This window comes from Pseudopipra pipra, chromosome 7, assembly GCF_036250125.1.
Source record: "Pseudopipra pipra isolate bDixPip1 chromosome 7, bDixPip1.hap1, whole genome shotgun sequence".
NCBI lineage: Eukaryota > Metazoa > Chordata > Aves > Passeriformes > Pipridae > Pseudopipra > Pseudopipra pipra.
This window is the reverse complement of record NC_087555.1, coordinates 20688047-20713403: the sequence shown is the minus strand read 5'-3', so window position 1 is coordinate 20713403 and position 25357 is coordinate 20688047. Positions and strand designations below refer to the sequence as shown.

The window sequence follows — 25357 nt, the reverse complement described above, 5'->3', positions numbered from 1 at the left end:
TTTCATGAAAAAAAATCTAAGCCTCTCAGCTGAGTTCTGGGCTTTTCTGTACCAGCTAACTTCTCAAACTTAGGCCCCCAATTTATTTAAGCTTTTATGATTTCCTCCTGACTTTTGTTTCTTCTTTCTTTTATGTAGAAAAATACTAGTTAACAATAACGGTATTTTCCTTGCAAAGTCTAGACTGTTACAGTAATACTTCTTGCAAGTTCAGTGCAAATTTCTAAAGAATGATTTGTTATCATGTCCAGAATTAACCCAACATGACTGTAGCATTTATTCTCCAATATCTAAATCTAACTGTTGCTTACAGACACCAGAAATGGTATTTGTATCCTTACATTGCTGTTTTAAACATATTTCTTTCCCCACCTTCTTCACATGCACACATCCATAAGGTTTCTCAAAAGGAAATGTCATTGGAAAAACATTTATTACCAGATTCTGGTTTTACTGAACTATGGGCCAATAGAAGGAAGAAAGGAGGAAAAGTGAAAGGTGAAAGAGTCTACCAGATGAGACTGTTCTTGCCCCAGGTGGCACACAAGGCTCTTCCTTCTTTTTTTGTCAATTTGTAGAAGGTTCATTTAGTGTTTTGCACAAGACCATCTAGGTGCAGTTTTTATTTATCACTCAACAGCTGTATCAGTCATGTATACTTTATAAAGCACTTTGACAGATATCTATGAAGAACATTTTAAAAATAGTATTATTATCTATAAGACTATAACTAAACTCCAAGTACAGTAACTCATACTAAAATAAAACTTTCAATAATGTATTTTTTATATTTTAAAAATAGTGATACATTTCTGATGAAATGTTTTCTTAATGGTTTATCTGATATATAGTATAATTGCAGTCTCAGTATCCATGTGATATATTATGGACTAAAAGTACTACTGCTAATAATCAAAGTTTAAACATTAACAAACGAGTAATGTGATCCATAAATCTTAATACTTAATTTAAATAGAAAATTTTTCTATTATTCTATTAATAAGTATTATTAGTATTTTTGTTTCAAATACCTTCTGTGAAGCAGGCTTCTGGCTCCTGGGCTTCTTCAGGTTCAGCTTCTGGTTGTTCTTCTGCAGGAAGTCCAATATCAACTGTGCTACCTTCAGATGAACTAGATGAATTTAACTTCTGTAAAGGAAAGAAGCACCACAAATGCACGGTAAATAATTTTAAGGCAAATATTATTTGATTCTGGAATAAGTAAATAATTGGGCAATATTTTTGAATGTTCTAGAATTCAACATAAGTAAATTGCTGATAAATATCTGTGAAATTTGTACAGTCTTTGGTTTTCCTTCTGCATTGTATGGATCTATTAAATAGAAGGTGTATCACTGATAGATAAGACTTTAAACAAAATTATGTTTTAAACTGAAAAATATGGGTGATGATGCTGAACCTGCAAAGATTTATGAGCACAACAAGCCAAAAGTGGTAATGATGTCTTGACCTACACAGAAATAATGAAGCTTAAGTAATTATACAGGAATCTGTAACATCTACAGATAATCAGGTAAGAGTCTAAAAATAACTACATAAATGAGATGGGAGCTCAGAGGAATGAGGGAAAAAAAGCAGAGAAGGCCATACTTCAGAGGTAAGTAACAACTAAACTCTTACTAAAGCAGGGTTAGTAGTAAGTCAGAAGTGTCATAGTACTTTTTCAATGGGATAAAAGATAGCCCTGTTCCTATATGTAGCAGCACATCAACATAAAGTTTTTCTAAACTGAATCTATTTCTAAAAGGAATCAATTCTCCATTGGTCAGTCATAAACCAGCTTGTGTCACTCTGTTTGACTGCCTGTTCTATGATGGTTTGGAAGACTGGACTGACCAGCATTAAGGTAGTTGTGGGGAGAGTAGATGATTAACTACTTAGATGTTTTCCTCCAAAGAATCTTTGCTTAAATGTTTTATTTTGAAATTCTTTATGCTGGGGCAAGTTCATAGTGTGCTCAAATAAATTTTTAGAACCTCTCTTGTAACAACAGTTCAGAAGTGTGAGTCAAAGCCAAATTATAGAGGTTTTGGTTATAGTTAACAGGAAAAGAATTATTAATGCTTCAGATACTAACTGAAAATGGGAACAACACTGTCTCTGAAATAGCTTGCTGGGGGAAGAGGCTGTTTTGTACAGGTCTCCTTTCTTGGGGGAGGATCTGAAGATTGCACTTAGCTTAACATTAGGTTTTTGTTGAGAACAAAACTTATGACTTATGCACACCGAAGGGGCAGTGGTAAAGAATTCAGCTACCCTAAAATTAGGTATCTGAAGTACTGCTAGTAATACAACAGTGGGAGGAAGGAGGGAAGATGAGTTATCCTATAAAGAAACTGCACTGCTACCAGAATGGAAACTAGCTAGTTCAAGGTTAAAGTTCCTTAAGTCAGAAAATTAATATTGTCAAGTGTCTGGAAAGGTAATTTTATAATTTGACTAAAATATCAACAAAGTACGTCACTGAGGTTGTAGTTTTGTAAATTTTGTTATTGAATCAATTTAAATTATTGTGTTAAAATAGCCACAGACAAAAAGTCACATAATGGAACAGGTATTAGCCTCAATATGTTTTTTAAATTTACAATTCCAAAAAAGGCTTAGATCTATAGCCTGCTTTGGCATTGCTTTAGAAACATTAGATATTTTCATCTGTTGATATTTTTCAGTTTTAACAAGTAAATTTGAAGTATATGGAAAAGTTTATGGTTAAGACTTCTTTGTATGGGAATCTAGGTCTAGAAGAGCTGCCAATTTTAAAACCTAAAAGAATTCCTGTGTCTAAAGGACATACATAAACTATATGCTCAGAAATAAAATCCCATAGAGGGGTATTTTTTAAGTGGTCGAGAGATGTATGACACTCCTCATTGGACCCTTGTTACAGGAGGCAAAGTTTCTGGTAGAATAACATTGTAGCTAAGGCACTGCCTTCTACTAGTTATTGCAACTATCATATGGACCATAAACAGTTTTTATGGATTAGTTTGGTCTCCCACTGCCTGGCCTCTTATCCTCTCTTAGAGGTTATATTTTTTAACCCTTTCTCACACTTTTGTTCATCAAGAAGTAAACCCTCCTTTATACATTCATTTACACCCATCTACAAAGAAGTGTAAAAATAACAAATGATCAAGAACTGAATACACTGGCTTATAAAAACAAAACAAAACAACTGTCAACAAACAAACAAACCCCCTTCCTTCTCCCTCAAAACAAAAACCCTCAAAAGATTAGAGAGAAACGCATAAAATATCTAAATACCTCTTTGCTTTCTTCAAGATCTGATTCACTACTAAACTCCTCTGTGTTCAGATTTTCAAAGTCGGATTCACCCACAGCAATGGGCACTGTCACAGTGAGGCTTGGGTTGTTTATGAATGACATGTAATCACTTTCATCAATTATGTATTTTTCCACACTGCTGCCTGTGCCTATACCACTGGTGGTTCCATTTGCATCTTTAATATAATCATGATCCTTGCTCAGTTCCACAGTTGTATGGTTAGAAATACAGCTATTTTTGTTGTTCAGATCTTCAAGTGGCTTGATTTCATCTAAAGCTTTTTGTTTTTTAACAAAAGCTTTTTGGATGAATTCACGTGCTTTTCTTTTCACATAATCTATGCCTTTCTGCATTCTTGCTACAGCAATTTGGAGATTATTCATTTCATTATCATCATCTGTCACAGCAAGGTTGTCCGCACTAAATGAACTCAAGAGCAAGGCCAAAAATAGGTTCAATACCTGCAGAAAGATAAAAAAAAAAGAAAATAAAAAAAAAGGATGTTCTAGGCTTTATCCCAACAAATAACATTTATTTTATTAAAAATGTCATATTAGTGACTTCAAAGACTGAGATCCCAATAATTCACCATAAACAAAAAAGCACCCTCAAAATTTTTTCTCTTCTCCACAAAAATCCAAGCTTATTTAATTTAGCTTAGGTCCTGCTCATCATTCAAAAAATATTCCTACAACTGACTAATATCTATAAATGTGTCTTTAAATCCCCATAGTAAATAAATATTTTGGTGCCAAGTCTTATAATCTAAAAATGAAGAGATCAGATTTGCTATTCAACATCATTAAAAAGTTTAATCTATTCCATCACACAGTAGAAATTGGATATTTAGGTGACTAATCATATGGGATAAATAATAAAAGAATCCACAGCGAACAGGCTATAAAGAGTGGAAAATCTAAAATTATTTGTGGCACAAAATATTTACAAAGAGCCAAAAGACAAATTAGTCACATTTTTGAGTGTTCACTCTAACATTCTCAGGATTTTGATATTGCAGAATATTTTGTTCTCTATCCAAAAAAGCTCTTAAGCTTGACTTTAGGCATTGCTTGAAACCACCTGCTTAAGTGCTTCTTTGAAGTAGCGCCAGGGCACCTAGTTTACTTCAGGACTGAGACCTCTCTATTGCCAAATAATTTTTTGCTAACGCTTTGATTACATACCACCAGGTTTCCAATCACCATGACCATCATGAAGACAGTAAGGCACATGGCTTGGCCAGCAACCTCCATGCAGTCCCACATCGTTTCTATCCATTCTCCACACAGCACTCGGAATACAATCAAAAAAGAGTGGAAAAAATCTTGCATGTGCCAGCGTGGAAGGACACAGTCACTTGCAATTTTGCAGACACATTCCTTGTAGTTTTTCCCAAAGAGCTGCATCCCAACCACAGCGAAAATGAACACAATGATGGCCAGCACCAGGGTCAGATTGCCCAGAGCTCCCACAGAATTACCGATAATTTTTATCAACATATTTAGAGTTGGCCAAGATTTTGCCAATTTGAAAACTCGTAACTGGAAGAAAAGAAAAATATTGTTAGGACAATCAGAAAGACACAAAGGTATTTTAAAATTAATTTGTGGAAGGATATTACTGCAAAATATGCCCTGAGTATGACTGTTCAGATGGAATCGTCTAAAAGCATGCAGATGGAAGGTTCCCTTGAGAAAAATTTGTAAAGCTGAGGTTTGATACCCTCAAAGCATAGTTTTTATCGAAGTCCAAAGATGCTACTTGTCATACTAAATGAAACTTAAAATCTAGGATACATCTGTTAAAATCATCTGGGCCATTTTTCAACTGGTATTTGTAGAGCATGTCTATTCCTGTAATGCCAGTCAGAGCACAATATATCTAAAGAGTCAATTTATTTCTGCATAGCAGGATGTTTAAATTGTGTATGTACAATAGATACATTGAAAATAGGCCCAGGGCACCCACTGCTGTCTGTCTGTATCTCTATAAATTCCCACTGAAGACAATAAGATACCACAATTAAGAAGGATTTGCACTAGTGAAAGAGACATCAGGATCAGTATCATGGGAAACATCAAGAAAACTTTCAAGGCAAAAATCAAATCATTTTAATGAAGCCCCGTTGAAAAATCAGTGCAATTGATGCATATTTACCAGTCTGAATGATCGAAGAACTGATAGTCCTTCCACATCTGCAAGACCAAGCTCGACCAAGCTAAGGGTTACAATAAAACCATCAAAAATATTCCAGCCTTCCTGGAAATAATAGTAAGGATCCATTGCAATTATCTTGAGAAACATTTCTGCTGTGAAGATTCCAGTGAAGACCTGTGTTCAAAGTGCAGTTTGTTATTTCATTGTGAAATATACTACTACAGATTTAGTTGTTGTCTAGGTTTTTCATTCAAGATACATATCTGCAATGTCTTATCCAGAACTGATACTTAAAAATAGTTATGTTTACTGATTTATTATGCCCACCTTCCCTTAGCAAGTACCATACAAACCAAGTCATTTTTCAATTAATTAAATTTTATACTATTCAAATTACATAAACTTCTTTTTTACAGCATTTATAATCCAATTTCAACTCTATCAGGATATGGACTTTCTCATGTACTGTACAAACAATACTCCAAATTTGATTTTCAGAATTTAAACCAGAATGCTTTCCAAGAAATTACACAGTATAACATCTTTCTTGGTATACGAATTACAAATGAGGTCAAATCTGAGACTCCAGAGGGGCAGCTTTGCTGGTATAATCTGCCATTCAGTTCAACAGAGCTATGATTGTTTATACCAGATGAATAAATGGTACATTATAATCTATCTCAGTTGATAGAGACACTGAGATACATTATAATATACTGAGATACAACAATTTGCTGAAGCTGAGTAACTTCCACTTGGCTGTTGCCGGTAAGTTCAGTGAAGCTTGTTGGCTCAATTGCTTTGATGTCAGGAATGGAAGAGCATTTAAGAATGCATTTTAAACAGGGTATTGCTGGTAATGGCTTCTCATCATGGGATCCTATGCTGAATGAAGTAGGAATCGTATTTAAGAGCCACCAAGGTAATGACCCTGAGTAGCTTTGAGAGAAGTCTCGAGAGAGTTTCCTGTAGGAGAGGAATGTACTAAAGCCACAGTTAAAGACTGCCCCAGCCCTGCTCTGAAATGCTTTCTTTTTTTGGTTTCAATAACCTGTTTTCTGGCAAGCTGAACAGAAAATGGGACAGCTAAAGAGAATAACCTAACTGGGATAATCAGGAGATGGGAAAGAGGAGTCTGACTTGCTCTGCCTAGGAACACCAATACTCAAGATAGATTTTGTTACAGTCTTTAAATACATTCTATATACAGACACTAGAGAGGGAAAGGTCACAAATTTTTAAGCTACAGGACTGGAATCCCTGAGGAAGACATAGGAATGATAAATACAGTTTGAAACGCTGACTAAGGTTCTTAACAATCAGGAAAGGAAGGTTCTCAAGGAGTTTCATGCAACCCTCGAGAGCCTCTGTATTGCAGGAGGGGTTTATGTCAGGAAGCCCAAAACTGGAAGAGCATGGTGCTTATAGCCAGGTTCTCTCACATGCCCTTTGTAGTCAGATGTACAATAAGATTTATATGGAATTTTCTTTAAGTATATGAAAATCAGCTATACAATTATCTATTAATTCTCCCTCCTAAGTCCTGTAGTTATTTACATGATCTATTTTTTCCTCATTACAAAACAAGGATTATTAAAAATCCCACTATAAGAAATCAATTCTTAAAATAAGAAATAAAGTAGGACTGCAGCTGCAGATACTTCTATGTGATCAAACCTGTCAGTTCAAAAGCATGAGAGCTACAAGAAGTTAACTCCTGAAATCTTTAATAATTTATCTTTTTGATGTAGAAGGGAGAAAATATAGATGACAACATGAGGAAAAATATCTTACTAATTATCTGATGATAAAAACAATAAAAAAATATAAGAGGAAAAAGTACTGCGGAATATTTTTCACATAAAGCCTATAAAGAAAACAATCCCTTATTCACGTAAAAAGTTGTTTACAGAAGAAAACTCTACAAATGCTTTTAAATTGACATTTTAGCTATTGTAAACTTTTGCTCAGGAAACAGCAATTAAAAACACATTCATAATTTAAAGATTTGTATTGTATTGATTGGGAAATTTACACTACATTTATTTAGATAGTGCTTTTTTCATTGAACCAATGCATTTCCTGGTTTAGTAGTTACACAAATCAACTTCTCTTTAAGATGGACTTCACTTAATGCAGCATTGGAGCCAATTTTTAAATTTTTTATTTGATTTTGCAGAACACTGCAATATATTGATTTTACAGTATCCTAAGCTACATGAATCAGGGTTGGTGGTAAAATTTCAAAAAATGTTCTGATACTCATATCTGGAGATTAATAAATATTCAATAATTCTACTTTATAAAGACTTAACCCCCCCAGCTGTTAAAACTTCTTCTTTCAGTTTTTTTTCAGATATATTTCCTTACAAATTATGACATAAAAACCCAACAGACTTACCAGATTTCCAACTGAAAGTACATTATTGAATTCGTCGGTCATTGGATAATGTTCCATGGCCATAAAGAGTGTATTTAAAACAATGCAAATTGTAATAGCCAGGTCAACAAATGGGTCCATTACCACTAAGTTGACAATATGTTTTACTTTTAGCCAGTGCGGACTGCAGTCCCAGATCAAGAAAATATTTGCAAATTTATACCAACATGGTGGGCATTTCTGTCTTGATTCTTCAAGTTCTGTGGCAAAAGAAAGTTTAAAAAGGTAATTTTTAAATTGTGATTGCTCTAACACTCTCAACCCTATATGAATTTTACTAGTCAAGTTGTCAATCTGTACTGGTGCTGATTAACTTCCCATAAGCCTCCTTCCTACAGGGCTTTTCAAGAAAGTATTTAAAAATTGCTATCAAATATATTTACTATGTTCAAAGCTTATCACTCTGCCAATCAGCATCAATTTATGCATCGATCTGTATTATGTATTTAATTTTTCCTTGATTACTCTAAGCCTGTTTCTTCCATCTACTGTTCTGGTATGTAAATATTTTTATTTTGAAATTTGTAAAATTTAGGTAAAAATTTTCATTCCTAGTTCAAGAAAAAACCATTTTGATCACCTAGAATAGCACTTCTTTAAAGAGTAACTGAATAAATGTAGCTGCTAAAATACATATATATTTTAACAATAGTTGCATATGTTTGAAAAATGTTCAGTTGCCTTTTTTTGTCCAATAATATATTTTAATTCTTATGCACAAGCATCCACTCAGTTATGACCATCTACATGAGTTAGATGGTGGCAAAATTATGAGATATAAATGCTTACGTATGTAATAACTTTAATGCTTACTAATGTAATAACCTTAATAAATAAAGACCTTTGAGTTTGCTAATAAATATGGCCCAGTTTCTGGGATGATATCTGTTACTTAAGCTATTTTAAATCAGTTTTTAGGTTTCAACTCAAATTTTCAGAAATCCATGGGATGTTAAATATTAAGCTATGCATAGCACACACCTTCCACAGTGTTTGTGAGGATGCTAGCAATACTCATGGCTCTTTCCCTTAAAGCTGGATCTTCCAGGAAGTCCATAGAAACATGAAAAGAACCTGATATTCTCTTCCTCATTTCTGTTTCTGTCGTGGTGCCCTGTACAGAGAACAATAGTAGGTGAGACCATCTTGAAGAAACAATAAGTTAAGCAAATACTATATAACCCTGTTATTAATATCTTAGTTTGGGTACGTGCTTCGTGCACTTCATTTTTTATTATGTCGGACTTTTATTACTTTTTAGTATCTTTTAAGTAATTTTAAAAAGGCATTAGGCCATAGTTATCTACTGTTCAGGATTGAGAGAGACTTTATTCACTTTTGCATTTCTTTCCTTCAAAATACGAAAAACCATTAAAAGAAATGGAAAAGCATTGAGTTCAAAATATTGCAAAAAATTTTGCAAACTGTAATATTTTTTCCTTGCTCCTGCTGACAGAATATTCAGGGGTTTGTAACATAACAGTCTTTTCCCCTAAGCAAACTGTAGTAAGTAAGAAAAGTCTGACTTCCTCATGCTTCCTCATGCTACTATTTTTTAGCAATGTGAGTGGACAAATTTGAACTAAGCAAGAAATTTTTTTTAGACTTCTTCTCTTACCTTGTATACAGTAAGAGAATGGCAGCAATATGTGCTGCACATATATTCGCACAGACAATTGTATTTTTGGAAGTGTGTATTGAACTGTGATCTTCCAATGAACTATTTGTTATCTATAGTACAGAACTCCACCAGATACAGATGGAAAATATATAGGAATGAGAAATAAATGATAATAAAGAATTGACAACTTCCTTACATTTTTAACCAGGCTGATAAGGAAGAATGTTATCAAAATTAACTCATAATGCTAATTTTGATAATGGTAATAGCAGTATCATATTGATTGCAGTTATATAACATTTCTATAATAATTTCAATTGTATGCCAACTATGATTGCTAGATGGACCTTTAGATTAGCTAAAGGAAAGTGTGGCAGAGTAATACAGTCAAGCATAGCATTTTTATGAACGTGTAAGTTAATATTTTATTACTTGGAAACTGCGAATTGCATTTGTTAGTTATGAGAATCTTTGTGAGTAGATGCTTGGGTTGCAAACCTATCTAAGCTGTTTAATCTACTAAAGATTTTACAAGATGCAGGAGCATTCACAGCTTGACCAACCAGGGAGCATTGCCAAGGGTTCCATTCTGTAGAAAACACTGGCTGGTGCAGTAAGAAAAGGCCACCATGCCTGAGCTATTTAAAACTTTCTTACATTGTCATCAGTAGCTGGCTTATCTATTATCACCTCTGGCAGAAGCTGTCCAACGGGCGATGTAGGAACAGATGGTCCACCAACCAGGGAAACCACCCCATTGCAATCCACAGTGCTGTGCATCTTCCCATTCACTGGAAACACTGCCAGCATCCTGGATGACCTACTGGCCTGACTAATGTTACTGTTGCGCCGTTCACCGTGTCTGCGCGGCACAAAGAGAGAGTCTCTTCTGCTATCGTTGTCTTCAAAAGTGCTGTGCTCATCATCAGCAAAGTCATTTTCTGATCCTACATCCTTTGCTCGACCTCGGAAGCTGAAAAGACTTGTTCTGCTGTTGCGCCTTGGGGAGAACAGGGAGCCGCGAATGCTCAGCAAAGACTGTAGGCAAACAAAATATGTGATTATTAGCTGAAATCCTCAAACTTATCGCTGTTGTTAGGTTAGCATAGGTTTTCTTTTTTTCTTAAATGAGAGTAACCATTTTACCCAGAAATTAAATGCTGCTGTGAAATTTTTTTATGTATTTCATTATATATATATTTTGCAGACAGAAATATCACTGTTCATGGGTTCTTTGGACAAAACCAGTGTTGAGCACTCCTTTCTCAGCTAGAGTTGCTGAACAGATTAGTTACATAATGCCCACCAAGGGAAATCTATACATTCACATTCTTTCATGTATCCAGCATCTTGTCCATAGTGAACAAATACTGGTTCAAACACCATTGAAGCAGGAGGAAAATATACATCTATCATAATGGAAATATACTGTGGCATTTTAGTAAGTCTAGGTAATATATAATCATGCTAAAAAAACCCCCATAGAATCAATCAGAGAATATTTTGATATGATTTTTAAATAATCCTACTAGAAGAATAGGGATAATAGATTACATATAATTCTGGGGTTTTTTTACCAGGCAGCTAGAGCACTTGCTCTCAAGAACTAGCAATACTAATAAAGCTTAGTAAAAATCTCAGTGCTTCCTTTGTTTAGGCAACAGTACCAGGAAGACTAAAGTAGTTTTGCAACAGTCTATGATGATTTGAATGTATGGTTTTACTAAAAATAATTGTATGCAATACCTGATGTGGAGAAGAATACTTCTTTTCATATGTCAGTCTATTGCCTTCAATAGACAATCGGAAACCTTTCCTTCTGATGCTGTCTTCTGACTCAGACTTGTGAAATTCATCCTCATCTTTTTCCTCTCCTCCAGACTGTTCTTTCTGTTTTCTTTTTTTCCTTCTATTTCTCCTCTCCTTTGCACTCTTTGAGCTCAGTTTTGATGCGTCTGAGGAACTTTCCGAGAGCCCTCCTGCTTCTCCTCCAGCACTAGGCTCCCTGGACTCTGCAGATGCTGTTACTGCTGCTGCTGCCACTGCTGCTGTCTGCCATGATGCAGAAAGAATTTACGTCACCGAGCAAACCATAACATAGGTGGGTTTTTTTAAATTTACTTGTACATAATTTTTAATCCAAATATCCAAATGTCCTGGATCGTAACACTTTCTACAGGATATACTCTCCCTAGTTTTTTTTTTTCTAATTATTATTACTCAATTGACTTAAGATATGTGTTGGTCATAACCTTCTTCCACTCTTCCTGGGTAGATTTTAAATGCAGAAGTCTAATAAACTGTATTAATGACACTGGACTAGAAAAACATAGTGGATAATATATATCTAGTCTTGAATATTTCTTCTTGATGGCTGAATCATTCTCAATACAATGTCTTCAGTGCAGAATAGAAAACCTGTGAGCTAGATCTGTTGCTGAAAGAACAACAGTGTGTTTTACATCTCCAAATTCAGAAAGCAGATGGTGAATATCTCTAGTAAACATACACTTCTGCATTACTACACCATAAATTATACCTGAGCTGCTTCTTGTTGCTTCTTTAGTTGCTCCAGCATCTGCTGAAATTCTGCCTCTTTCTGCTCTGCTTCTTCCAAGGTTGCTTGATTCTGTTCTTCATAGGCCATGGCAACCACAGCCAGGATCAAGTTGATCAGATAGAAAGAGCCCAGAAAAATCACCAGAACAAAAAATATCATGTATGTCTTCCCAGCAGCACGCAGTGTCTGGAAATAATAATACATTTATAAGCAAGAACAGGTTAACAGAAGTACTGTTTTTCATATTGTTAAAATTAAGATAAGAAAATTTACTCTAGCTCTCTTGCATTATTGATGCAATCATATTTAGTCTATTTTTAATTAACAGTTTCTCACCAATTGATAAAGGTTTTCCCAGAAGTCTTGAGTCATCAAGCGAAATAGTGACAAGAAAGCCCAGCTGAAGGTGTCAAAACTTGTGTACCCATAATTGGGGTTTCTACCAGCTTTCACGCATGTATATCCTTCTGGGCACTGCCTACAAAGACAAACTGGACATTACCTATTTAGTAATTTTAATATTATTATCTGGATGTTGATGCATTCATATATGCAACCGGAACTGAAAAATAACATGCATTTTCCCATTGCTGTTCCTGTTACTTTTCAACTAGGCAGGAACTACACTAATACAAAAATACTCATTCATTCACTGCAAGTTCATCTAACCAATCCACTGTGCTACGTACAGTATAAAATCCTAGTATTTCTTATGTGAAAGGAAGTGATCACTCAAAATATAGCCCCTCTTTCACTGCACAGCTACAGAACGTGAATCTAATTTGTACCCAGTGCAATAAGATGATGAAATTTGGTCTTACCCAGCATCAGAACTATTTCCACAAAGCAGAGCATCGTTTTGGCCTTCCAGAAAATAAAAATGACCTGTTTAGAAAAGAATGTTCAAAAAATTAGAATTCCAAATATAAAAGTCATCTTAAAATTCTTTGAATTTTAATTAACACCCTAAAAGTGTTAAGGTGATTTCAGATGCAATTTTAAACAAGCAGCGTTATTTTTTTCAGCAGGACCACAACTTTAGAGTAAATGATATTATGAATTTCAGTAAGTGCTATCACTCACAGCACTTACCGTTAAAATGCCAAAATGTCCTAAAAATTCTGTCAAATGCTTCTGGATGTAGATTCGCCCTTCCATCTGATCACTGAACTAAATCATGCTTGAGAAGTGTTTTTCCCCTCAAAGCACATGCCTACAGTTGCTAAACTCTTGATTTTTGGAAGATTTATCACAGGAGGGGCTTCCTCCTGTAGTAACGATGTCCCACGTGGTCACAGGCTTAAGGATGAAATTTATACAGGGTCAGACCACATTGCCCAGTATCCTATTTCTGATGGAGACAGAAAACATTGCCTCAGGCTGTCTGTAAGTACAGGGCAGGGACATGGTGATGCTCCTTTGAGCACCTTGTCAGCTCAAAAACTTCTGAAGCACAGCAGCTTCAGAATTAAGTTGGTACCTTTTTTGCTTCCTGAGAAGATTTAAAGCCCACAAAGGATTTCTTTTCCATTGGACTGTCCTGTCGGATTCCCTTAAAATGATCTCATTTGAAATGCTACCAGCACAGCTGAGATTAAGCTTGACTCTGGCTGTGCTTACTGAGCTGCCCAAGCCAGGTTACTATAGACATTAATGAATTCTGAGTCTGAGGAGGTGTCACAAGCTGCTGGCTCAGCACATTGATCTGTTGCAAGAGCGACACAGTACCCGGGCCAGCTGCATCCCTCCATATTGTGAAAAAAAATCACAATTTGGAAAAATTGTGCTTTAAACTGCATGTAGACCTTGTTCTGACACTCTGTGAAGGACTCATTTTCAGTGTCTGATGATATAGATGCATCTTACAGAGAACAATCTCCTGTGCTGTGTGAAGTGCACAGCCCTGTGTGCAGCTGCTGTCCCTCTGGGCTGGTGTGCATTGCAAAGCTGCCCTGTGCTGAAACACAGCTGTAAACAGTAAGCTGACAGGATGCTGCCCACAACTGACCCTTAGGAAGCAAATCTTACTCTGCATTATGTCAGCTAATCATGATTAAAACATGCTGGAACATAACAGCTGATGGAAAGAACGCAAACCTGCTTTGATATAGTTTACATGGAGCAGTCAGTCATGATCAGTACTGTACCAGCCAAGCTGAACTGCTACAACAGGGTCTGCATTCAAGTTCTGTGCTTCAGACAAGATGTGCTCTGTGGGCATGCTGTACTTGCCAGCTCCACAGAAAACATACAGGCTTTCTCTGAGTACACTGATACAACCAGGACAAGTGTTTACAGTATTATCATGATAGCAAAGTTCTTATAACACACAAGCTGAGCAGCATTAGCATGTATCCCAAACTAGGTGCAAAATTTTGAATTGTGTTTTAACAAAGTAATGTGAAAAATCTCTCACTATATAAAAGGTGTATGTTTGGCTCCCTTTAAATTGATTGGGAAATGGGAAAAAATCCCTTGTAGGTGAGCACTTTACTTCAAGAGGATTTATAGTTGTTTGGGTAGGCATAGGAAAATGACAGAATAATTGTTATTTCACAAAACAGATTGTGAGATTTCTTTTCCCCAGAAAAAAAAATGTTTATGGAAAGCTTGCCAAGATAAACTTCAGCTTATCCAGAACTAAGTTTTTCAGATTTCCTATCTTTGAAAAAGAAAAATAGGGGGGAAAAAAAAAAGAGTGCTTGACTCATTATTGACAGGAATGCTTACATAAAGACCCTCTAAATGGCATCTCCAAAAAATGAGCTCAGTGGCAAAATTAGGGCTTACCTGCCTTCTTTACACAGTATACACAACTAATAGCATAAATACTCCTCTAATTCCTACAAAATACAGTGCCATTGCACTGCTCCGAGCTGCAGGTAAGCCGCCTGCTGCCCTGTGATGCAGCTGGTTTCTGTATCCTGTCTGCCCAACTGCAAAAAGAGAGCAGGAAGCCATAAGAAGATAATTTTTCTCTTTGAAATTGCTGGTAAGCAAGGACAAGCTTAATAACTTTATAATAAGACTCATAATTTAATTATAAATTTCATAATAAATATGAAATCCTGTGTGAATCTACCGAAGGCTCACGTAGCCATTCAATAAAGTACTGTCTGTAACTAATTCAATTCAGCTTTGTTTTCAGGGAGCTTCAGGTCTTTTTTAAATCAAATAAAATCAGAATCTGAGTTTATACATTCTGCATTAAAAAGTGAGGAAATAAAGTTAGGGCTTGAAGTCTAGGTCTTCACTAGGACACTTTGCGTAGACTTCATTATACCCCATGGCATGGGATCTCCATGAATTCACATGTTCAAGTAAATTAAGTTTCACAAAAAATCTGATTTAAGAAATTCAGCTGGAAATTCATCATAGTCATTGCTCAGCTGTGTGATCACAGTTAGAAGCTGTCTTCTCTTCAAAATTTGTCTGGCTTTGACTTGTAGCTATTGAACCTGTTATATCTTTGCCTGCTAGATCAAAGATATGTCTAGAATGAAATTTCTGTTCCCCATGAGGTTTTTTTTTCAACTGTGATCAAATCACCCCTTAAACCTTCTCTTTGATATGCTAAGTAGGCTGAGCTCCTGGTCTATCTTGGTATAAAGAATATTTCCCAACCCTTTAATCATTCTGCTCTTTTCTGAACATACTCCATTTTTTCAACATTCTATCTAAATTGAACTTTATATAGTATTCCAGTAGCAAATGCAGTAGTGCTAAATACAGGGGTAATTCTGCCTTCCCAGTCAATAATTTATTTATGTGAACAGGATATTATTTATCTTTTTGGCTGCAGAGTTTCAGCCTTAATTTGTCAGTCCTGGCTGTTCCACAGCGCCTTCGGTGCCTCAGCCTCTCTATTATTAAGGGCTTTCCAACTGCATTCTATATCCTGCCTCTCTTGCTCTGCAGCCTTACACATAAGCTGCTGTGGAATAGTTTTCCAGAGCCCCTGTGGCACTATTTTTCCTATGTTCTCATGCTGTGTTTCATGTAACTATTCTTGTGACATCACACTTGCAAACACACTATTGCTGCAGCAGGAAGCAACTGTCCCTGGTCTGAGGTTCACCCCTTTCTCCCCCTTTTTCCTACTCCTTGCTTACAGCTTTTGGTTTCCATTAGGTGACCTAATAACATGCATGTACGAGCTTAAAAACCAAGCAGACATGCAGCACCCACTCTGATCAAAGTGCATTCCAATTAGTGCTAATAGCACAGTAAGAAGGAGAGAGCTGTAGGGAATTTGAGGAGATGCTAATGAAAACCTTACAGTTGCTATGGGAAAAGTATTGTAGAGTGATCACTGCTGCACTAAAAAGGATACCCAAGGGAGAAGACTTAACAGGGTATCCCACCACTTCTTTTGCAGCTGGTCACTGTGGTCAGTTCTGCCTTTCCTCTTCCCTTTTCTATCCCTCTCCCCCCTTTAGTTCTTAATTTACACCAAAAGTAACTTTCACTGTTAGAGATTATGTATGCCATCACTACAGTCTCTATGCATGCAAACCTGTCTCAACAGAACTGTGCAGCATTCACATGTAGGATAGGGAGCTTAGGTGTGCCCTCTCACATTTAACTACTGAAATGCATTTCTTTATCTACTCTCAGTTTGTCAGACTGCTCTGTATCAGCAAAACTGTTTGGAAAATCATACTTTGGGAAATTATCAAAGTGGAAAGATGCATCAAAACAACTTCTAAAGGCATTTGTCTAAGATTGATGCTATTTAAGGTTTTAACTAATCTAGATTATTGAAGAATGCTTAACAAATTTACAAATTATACTGATCTGATAAGGATGGTGGTGAGTTTGAGGAAACAATTACAATTTAAAAGGTCCAGGACAGTTGGAGAGATGGGCTGAAAAAATAAGGTGCTGTTCAGGTAGGAACAATGAACTGTGCAAACACAAAGTGAAAACTCAATGAGGTAGAAATCTGTAAAAGATTCGGGAGCAGGTAGACAACAAGCTGAACAATGCTACAGTTCCAAACAACAGCAAGCTATATAGGATATATGAAACAGAAGTATAAGCCACTATGCTACCACATCATCCTTATTCTCTGCTTAGTATTCCTTATGTGGAGGAGAAATGCCTAATGTGGATACTGTACTTTAAAAAGGATATTTATGAACAAGAAAGAATCCAGATGAGAGATCAACATCTAGAAAATACACTGGAGGAGAAAACAGTTCATGATCTGGGTTGTTTGAAATAAAAGAAGACTGAAAGAGGAGATAATACAGCATGGAAACATAAGAATAGTCTCTAAATACTTCAGAGACTGTGATTAATAGGAGGGAATAATTTGGTTTTGATGATTTTGTTGCAAATAAATTTTAAGCAAAAATTTTAGCAGGAAAAACTGTTAGAGTTAAAAAAATTCCCTTTCTAATAACAATGACAGTGAAGGATAAGAATGGATGGATGATGAAAATACTGAGGACTTCATCACTGGACTTCTCACTTTATGTCAGAAGTCTCTGATATCTGTCAGAAATGACACAGCATGCTACTGCTGATCTTGCTTTGGAGAATCGGAAAGGAAAATGTTTAAGACTATTAAGTAATTTTAAGACTCCTTTGAACTCCTTTCTGTCTCAGGTAAGATGTGAATTTGGCAGATGGAGCTGAGAAAAAGACATATATCAAGTAGTGAGACCATGTTCCGTGTTCCCTCTTCCACACAGGCCTTTGGAGCAGATCTATGAGAGAGAGAGAACCCTTCTGCTCTGTCTTAACTAAGTGTATTATCCCCTCCTCTCCTTACTTCTAAGAACTGGGTCAGCCACAAACAGTGACAATTCTGCAGACAATACTTACTTTCATCTTCAATGTACCCCTTCCAGTCAAATGGAGTCACTGTTGAATTAACCAATGTACCATTTTCACCTATGGTGCTGTTAAGCTGGGAAGTTATATTTGTTTCCAAAGTAAAGTTTTCTGGAGGCCACTGCAGGCATTTATTCCTCAAGTTGCCCATGAACAACTGTAGCCCTATCAGTGCAAATACACTCAGACAAAACACAGTCAGGATCATCACATCCGAGAGCTTCTTCACAGACTGAATTAGGGCTCCCACAATAGTCTTCAAGCCTGCAAATGGAAAGGAATTTTTATTCTGATGTTGGAAACTTTTTCAAAGCATAAAAATGACAGTGTTCCCCACTAAAGTCACAGATTTCATGCATAAGCCCAAATAAATGATTGTAATGTCTGTGAAACAACATTTTTGTGAAGAGCTTTTTCATTTGTGAAAATGAATAAATAGCTGACATTTATGTTCATTTGAAACCGTGAATGGAATGAGTTGCATATATTTCAAAACACTTGTTTTAATGATAAAACAAGCAACTATTCTTTTTTCATGCTGTACATGAATCTCACATAAAAGTCTTCTTACTTTTCATTTGTCAATACCTCTTGCTCCAAACCTTTGCTACTATCAGTTTTATAACATACTAGATTTAGAAGACAGTAGTAAAAAGCCTGTTCAACAATAAATGAGATTAAAATATAATGCTATAAAACTGGAAATGGTTTGGAAAATTGTAGATTTTTAAGATAATAAATCCCCCATGCAATGCCCATGCTATTCTTTATTATCTTATTCCTTCATCTTCTTACTAAGTCAACATTTCAGACAGTTCTATTTTTTTACACACAAATATTCACAACAGATACCACATAACATCATGTAGGTAGGATACACATGGGTAAGAAAACTTCAGGGATACTGATATTCGTTGAATGTGGAGAAGAAAGCTTGACGTCATACGATGCAAACCACACACACTGTGTACTGCAATGTCTCATGCAAGAATCTGTTAAACTCAAAGGCTGATTTCAAAAGGAAAGTGCTCATGTTAAAAAGCAAAGAATCAGAGATTTCAGTGAATTCTGATATCGTCTGATTCCTTCTTTTTTTTGGTGGAAAGAAATAAGATGTTTAAAAAAATATGAATTTCATTTCAATGAATTAAAATCAGCCTCAGTGTTTAACCTCTCTCTCACCTGGAATGACTGATATTGTTTTCAAAGCTCGGAGAACTCTGAATGTTCTCAACGCTGAGACATTGCCCAGGTCCACAAACTCTGTCACATATCTGTAATAGGGGAGTTCACACACAAACACAATGACAGGATAAAAAGGAACAGTTGGGAGGTACAAGGGGCCTAACACCTTACACCAGTTACTTCTTACCTGGAATTACAGAAATAGTTTTCAAAGCTCTCAATACTCTGAAAGTTCGAAGAGCTGAAAGATTGCCTAGGTTTACAAATTCTGTTACATACCTGTAGGATTAAATCACAGTTATTCAGAATTTAGGCAAAGTTTATGCTACTTACTTGGGTCTTTCATCAAGACCGCTTTGGCGTTTTTAGCAAAAAACTTAAATAGCAACAGTCAGAGGTTTACCTTTCACTGCAGTTTGCCTTGCATTAATACACTTTCAGAGCCTTCAGCTAAATTAAATGTCTCTGAAGTGAACTGTACTGATTTTACTTTGAAAGCCTAAAATTTATCTAGACTAGATTGGTAAGTTTGGAGAATGAAGTCAAAGGGAAGCTCCTTTTCTGCTCCGGAAAAAAAAAAAGCAGGACATGAAATTAGCCTCTCTAATACTAGCTGTACTAATGGCTTCTGCAGTATTTATGTTTACATCAAAATACGCATTTTAGAATGTAAAAATTGGTTTAGACAACAGTAAATTCATACAAGATTTTCCATTTAACAAAATTGATATGTATTGATACTAATTTCATGCCCTTTATGCCCTTCACTTCCAAAGAAAAAGCAAAAAACAAAAACTTACGCAAAGGTAATGACAGTGAAATCAAGCCAGTTCCATGGATCTCGAAGAAAAGTAAAATCTTCTAAGCAAAAGCCCCTTGCAATGATTTTTATTAGTGACTCAAATGTGTAAATTCCAGTGAACGTATACCTGAAAAATATAGGAAAAATTTAATCAAAATAAGTAACAACATTTTACATTGATATTCTGGCAGAAACATGACGATCAAACAAAAGAGTTTTTTATTTCAAAACTGTAGAAGAAACAAGGTAAATAAGCAATTTCTTCTAAAATGCATTGTGTTCATGATAGATACTTGTGTATTTACATGCATTAGTTGTGACCTGTTGTCGAAGTACAGCAGTGCTGGTCTTGTACAAAAATCAAAATAAACAAATCCATAAAATAGATAACATATTAAAAATCTTTTAGTGGCATTCAGTTTAAAAATATGCAACACTAACATTACTGTTAACTGTGTAAGCTGTGGGCATAAGTTACTGGATACTGTCTGAATCATTAACATCTAAAACATCTAGTATTGACTCAAAAGAGGGAAGAACACAAGCACGCACTGAATTCTCACTTTAGTAATACTTTTACTTATATGCTGTTCTTAACTAACATGTACATATAGGTGCCCATGGTTCTGCTACTAATGCAGTGGTGTAAGGGAAGGATAAAAACATTGGGTAGGTGCTAAATCATGAAGAGAGAAAACTAGTGGAATCTCAGGAGAACACTATCTGTAAACAACTTTGATTTTTGCCACCCTATTGTTCTACCAGAATTTAAATAATTATTCAACATTTCTACATAGTTTAGAAAGGAAGAGTAGTAGTGCCTCAGAATAGTTCCTGCAAGCACATCTTACACTGCAGTTATTGGCATGCTGACTTCTAGAGGAACAGCCAAAGTTATATTTAAATAATATGCAACTTACTCTACATTCTTTGTCCAGTCTGGAGGGTTACTCATGGTCATAAATACGCAGTTGGTCAAAATAGTGCACATGATAAGCATGCTGAATAATGTAGATATAGTTAAGGAAAACACAACAGTAATTCACACAATATCACATCAATCATATGTCTTACATACAGTAAAATATTGCCATTTACACAAATCTTTTAGACTTTCATAAACATTGACATACATTTTGCTTAATCTCGTAGTTTTCAGTTTAGCACGTTAAACTTTACTGTTAGTCTTGATTTGTTGATGCTCTGATGTTGATTTGTTGGTGTCCTCATGTTTTGTTTTCAGCTGCTACTGAAAGGTGAAGGAAATGGCTCTCATACCCTGGGAGGCAACACCAGTTGAGCAAAAGCCAAAACTGAAACACCTTGTAGAAGAATACAGTTTGCCTTATGTACCTGGCATGACTGAATAAGTGTTTGTCTTTCAGTTCTATAGGTTTGGTACTAAACTCAAGAGCGTATGCAAGGTAAAAAACATTTCTCCTCTTTACCCTGGGTCAGAGTTGAGCTGAGTCAGTGCCACTCCAGCACCCAGCACAGCCAGGCTGTCAAAAACAGAACAAAACACAGAATAGTTTTTAATTGTTGAAGTGACCACATTCCATGTTTCCCTAACACTAGCTTAGCAGTATGTGCTTCAGTCAGTGAAACAGAAATCCACAGAGAGCTCTCAGATTAAGGTGAATAATTTTCCAATATCACTTTTGGGCTCTCTCAAAACATGGGTTAGTGGCAAAGGCAGCCTCTAGTTCTACCAATGCTGTAATTTGAAACTGGCGGAGATTAAAACTGGTGAAAATTAATTTCCATTTGAAGTTTCAGCAAGGAGCATTTAGGTGTTTTGGAACTATGAACCCCAGACTCAGAGGGGCTGGTGCTAGGGAGCTCAGACAGTTCACTGGGGCTTCATTACATTAACGCAATGTTCTCGGTTTACCAGATCACTGGCTCTACAGACATTACAATCCTTCCCTTTTTGTGACAATAAACTCAATTATTCAAACATTAGGAAATACTGAAGTAACCAAACCAGATGAAAACATGACTCAAAATGGCCACATGATGGCAGCAAAAAATCTCTGCTACACATTTATACCAAATGCTTAATTCTTATTTTTTCTCTAGTCATCTCTCTAACTGAGGTGTTTCTTAAAAATAGCTGCATCAGCATAACTGAAAAAGAAGCTAGTTTAAACTGAAGAAAGCTAATCACAGCTAAATTTGAATCTGAGAGACCAGGACGTAATTATTTTTATTTTTTTAAAATCAAGTAGATAGCATGTTGTTGTTTGGGGTATATTTTTATACCATGGACAAAACTAAAATGAAACAAAACCCAAACCAACCAACCACTATTACCACTACCAAACTCAGACCAAAAACCCAACCCTTTATTCTAGGTGAAGGAGGAATAGGAGAAGTAACATCATGGTCTAAACTTGTCAGAAGATTGGTGTGATCATTAAGATCGTTGCTTACAGCTACTGAAAAATTCAAACTTGAGCATACCTTTTCAAATAAACAGTCAAATCACAGGGAAGGATTTAGCTGTCTGATTCCCATAGACAGGTGTGTGACCTTTGTCTAAATACCTGACCCAGCAGTGAATATTTTTATCTATTCCAGTAAGTGACTTAACTAGTTTTTGAAGATCATGCTGTCATACAAGCTTTGTACAGTAAAAATTGTTTGATGCCTTAGAATAAATTATTGGAATGCCTTACAATGCTTTTCATCACAGTCCACAGACAGCTCTAAAGAGTCTGTCTTAATATGATTGGGAAATTCCTTTAAATAAAGAGAATCCATTTTGGAATCCAACTTGGAGATGCCTGGCTGCAGCTTCTGTCTTGTCATAAAAGAGCTAAAGTACAATGTCCTCTTAGAAGAGCTGAGGTTTTATCCCTGTGCAGTGTGTTATGTGCTTTCAAGTAAGTACTGTATTATCATTCATAACAAAGGCCACAGGTAGGTCCTTGTACATTGCTCACTCTCTGAGCTGCAGGGCCAAAGTGCTGTTCACTCTCAAACAGAACAGCTGCCCAGTAAGGGCTAACATACTTTGAAATATAAATGCTGATCATGCTTTCCCTTATGGGAATCTCAAACACAACTGACACATTCAGTGTCTGTGCATCTCTTCCACCTTCTCCCACATTTTGAGTGACTGATTTACAAGCTCAATGTTCCCTTAATTTACTATTTCACATAGGTAAATAATTCTGATTTATGATGACTTCTTCATGGAAACGAACTGTCTTTTTCATGCTCTTCCCAAAGAGGCAAGCAGTAGGGTTAGAGGCATCATACAGCCTCAAGCTAATCAATTAGAGGAGCAGTTGAAGTCTCTTGTAGTCTGTGGGACTGGTGGAAGATGAAGATTGGTAAAAAAACAAACACTGCCAATTGGTTTCACAGATAACTGCAAGTAGTGAGGTCACACTGAGGAATACTGTAGTTTCAGCTTCCAAAGACTTGCACAGGGGTACTTACATGCTTTCTGTAGAGCATCTTCCTATTCCTTTCTAATTTTCCTTAACACTCTGCAGCTCCAGCCACTGCCACCTCCCTTTTTTTGTCTGCTCAACACTCCACCTATTCTCATCTTGTCATTCTTTCCTATTAATTGCCAAAGTCTGGCCATTTCCCATCACTCTTGTGTTGCCCCCTTAGTTTCCATGCTCTACCTTGAGTTAGGCAGACAAAAGGCAAAAACAAAAAAGGGAAGAATACCAGGAGGTGAGTCAGCAGAGAGAAATTCATGCTGTTACCAGTTCCTGTATCCAGTATTACAACTGGTACCAGCAGTGAGGAAGAATATTCGTAGGGAACATCTGTGAGCACTGGGAAGAGACACACTCTCTCTTTGCAGGGAGAACAACATCTGCCCACATATCTGGCCACATGTGATCAGAGTGCCCTATACAGAGGTTCAGAGAATTTGGAGGACATAGAGATGAAGATTTTCCAACTGATGTGCCAGTTTCTTTGTGCTCAACACTCATCTTTCACCCTGAAAGGCACATTTCTATTACAAAGGCCAAAATGCCAACACCTACCAGAAAATGTGAAGGCAGTAGAGAGTTTATAGATAAAAGTCAGAAGGTTATTAAAAACAGTAATCAATTTTACCCCCTAATCTTTTTGTATAGGTGGCTAACCTTGTATAAACAGCTGAAATTAAACTACAGTATGGAACATATTACATGGTTCTTAATTAAAATTCTTTCATATCAGTGTTTGTACAATAATGAATAATAATTTAAAAAAAAAAGAAAGAATAAGAAAGTAACAGAATCTACACATTTATTCTTATGTTTAAGATTTTAAAAAAATCCTATGTCTATATCTAAGAGAAAAATAGCTTCTCCAATACTTGGCTGGTTGCAAAAAAGAAATCAGTCCATATGGTGAAAGGAAGCCTCCTCCAATAGTAGAGCTAAATTGCACAATCACACAATCAGTTAATAGATAGAAGGAAAAATACTGAAATTGCATATTATCTATTAATTTTTTTTTTTTGTTCTTACTGCCCTCGAGACCAGCTGGACACTCTTTGAACACAATTAAGAGAAAGTTAAAACCAAGACCAAACTCAGTAACCAGTATGCCAGTGAAAAGCACTACTCACAACTAGCCCAGAAGCAGGGTTAGAAGGTACTGTAAATCAGTCTGTCATGTGAATGGATGAGCATTCATTAGAGGCTGCAATCTGACAGTATTTGGACATGCTTTCTCACCATCACCACCACTGTGTCTGTACAACTCTGTCAGGTCCCTTAGCTACTGTCCCCAAATGCTCCCTGACTCCTTTCCAGATACCTTCCTCTTCTCTCACTGCTTTAACTTCCCAGGAGCTCAGAGGAAAAGGTATTCTGAGTCAGCAACCATCAGCCTTGTTTCTTACTTTTTCCAAACACCTAGAAAATTCTGCCAGCAATCTCTAATAATAAGGCTTCTGCCTTGACAACTTGTTCAATGTTAAAAGTCTTACTGTCACACTGAAATTTTAATTTGGTAACTACATTTCCCAGTCCTGAGGTTTTGCAAAAAAAACAAGTGCACCAAAATCTCACCCACTAGAAATTCCCATCAACCTGTTATGATCATCAGGCAGCAATCCCACATGTCAGTCTAAAGCTTTACCTTGCACACCATCCCATCAGTTATGGCCCCCAATCTGTCCACCATCTGCATGTACAGATGCTTTGCAAACCGCCTGCGGGAATGCTGCCTATGCTTTCTGGCAATCTATTAAATTTGGCAGAAGCTTATGGTGCAACTGGGCAGGTTTGGGAATGTGAGAATCAGCATGCATGAGCCAGGCTTTCAGGAACACAGATCAAACTGATCCTGAGGATGGCCCCACAAGGAATCCAAAAAGGCAGTATAAACATACCCTGACCTGGCTGATCCTAAACAGCTGCATATCTGCCTAACTGCTTGCAAAACTCAGAACTCTTCTGGAATTCATGAGCACAAACTGC

At 36.3% G+C, this 25357-nt stretch overlaps 1 protein-coding gene across 3 annotated transcripts in view; it reads right to left on the bottom strand.

Moving 5' to 3' along the window:
* LOC135417207 (sodium channel protein type 1 subunit alpha-like) overlaps positions 1-25357 on the bottom strand; it is a 92788-nt gene that overhangs the window by 30557 nt on the left and 36874 nt on the right. The window contains exons 4-18 of one of the 3 annotated variants that reach the window (XM_064660990.1): positions 20834-20923; positions 19912-20040; positions 19109-19200; positions 17918-18190; positions 12907-12970; positions 12422-12563; positions 12065-12271; positions 11272-11577; positions 10216-10563; positions 8886-9018; positions 7866-8104; positions 5465-5638; positions 4492-4848; positions 3286-3768; positions 1032-1149 (exon numbers count right to left, since the gene is read on the bottom strand). In XM_064660990.1, the coding sequence (XP_064517060.1) occupies positions 1032-1149; positions 3286-3768; positions 4492-4848; positions 5465-5638; positions 7866-8104; positions 8886-9018; positions 10216-10563; positions 11272-11577; positions 12065-12271; positions 12422-12563; positions 12907-12970; positions 17918-18190; positions 19109-19200; positions 19912-20040; positions 20834-20923 (3155 nt within the window). Of the gene's footprint in view, positions 1-1031; positions 1150-3285; positions 3769-4491; positions 4849-5464; positions 5639-7865; positions 8105-8885; positions 9019-10182; positions 10564-11271; positions 11578-12064; positions 12272-12421; positions 12564-12906; positions 12971-17917; positions 18191-19108; positions 19201-19298; positions 19391-19911; positions 20041-20833; positions 20924-25357 lie in introns of those variants that run through there. The other 2 variants (XM_064660989.1, XM_064660991.1) reach the window with 2 other exon arrangements.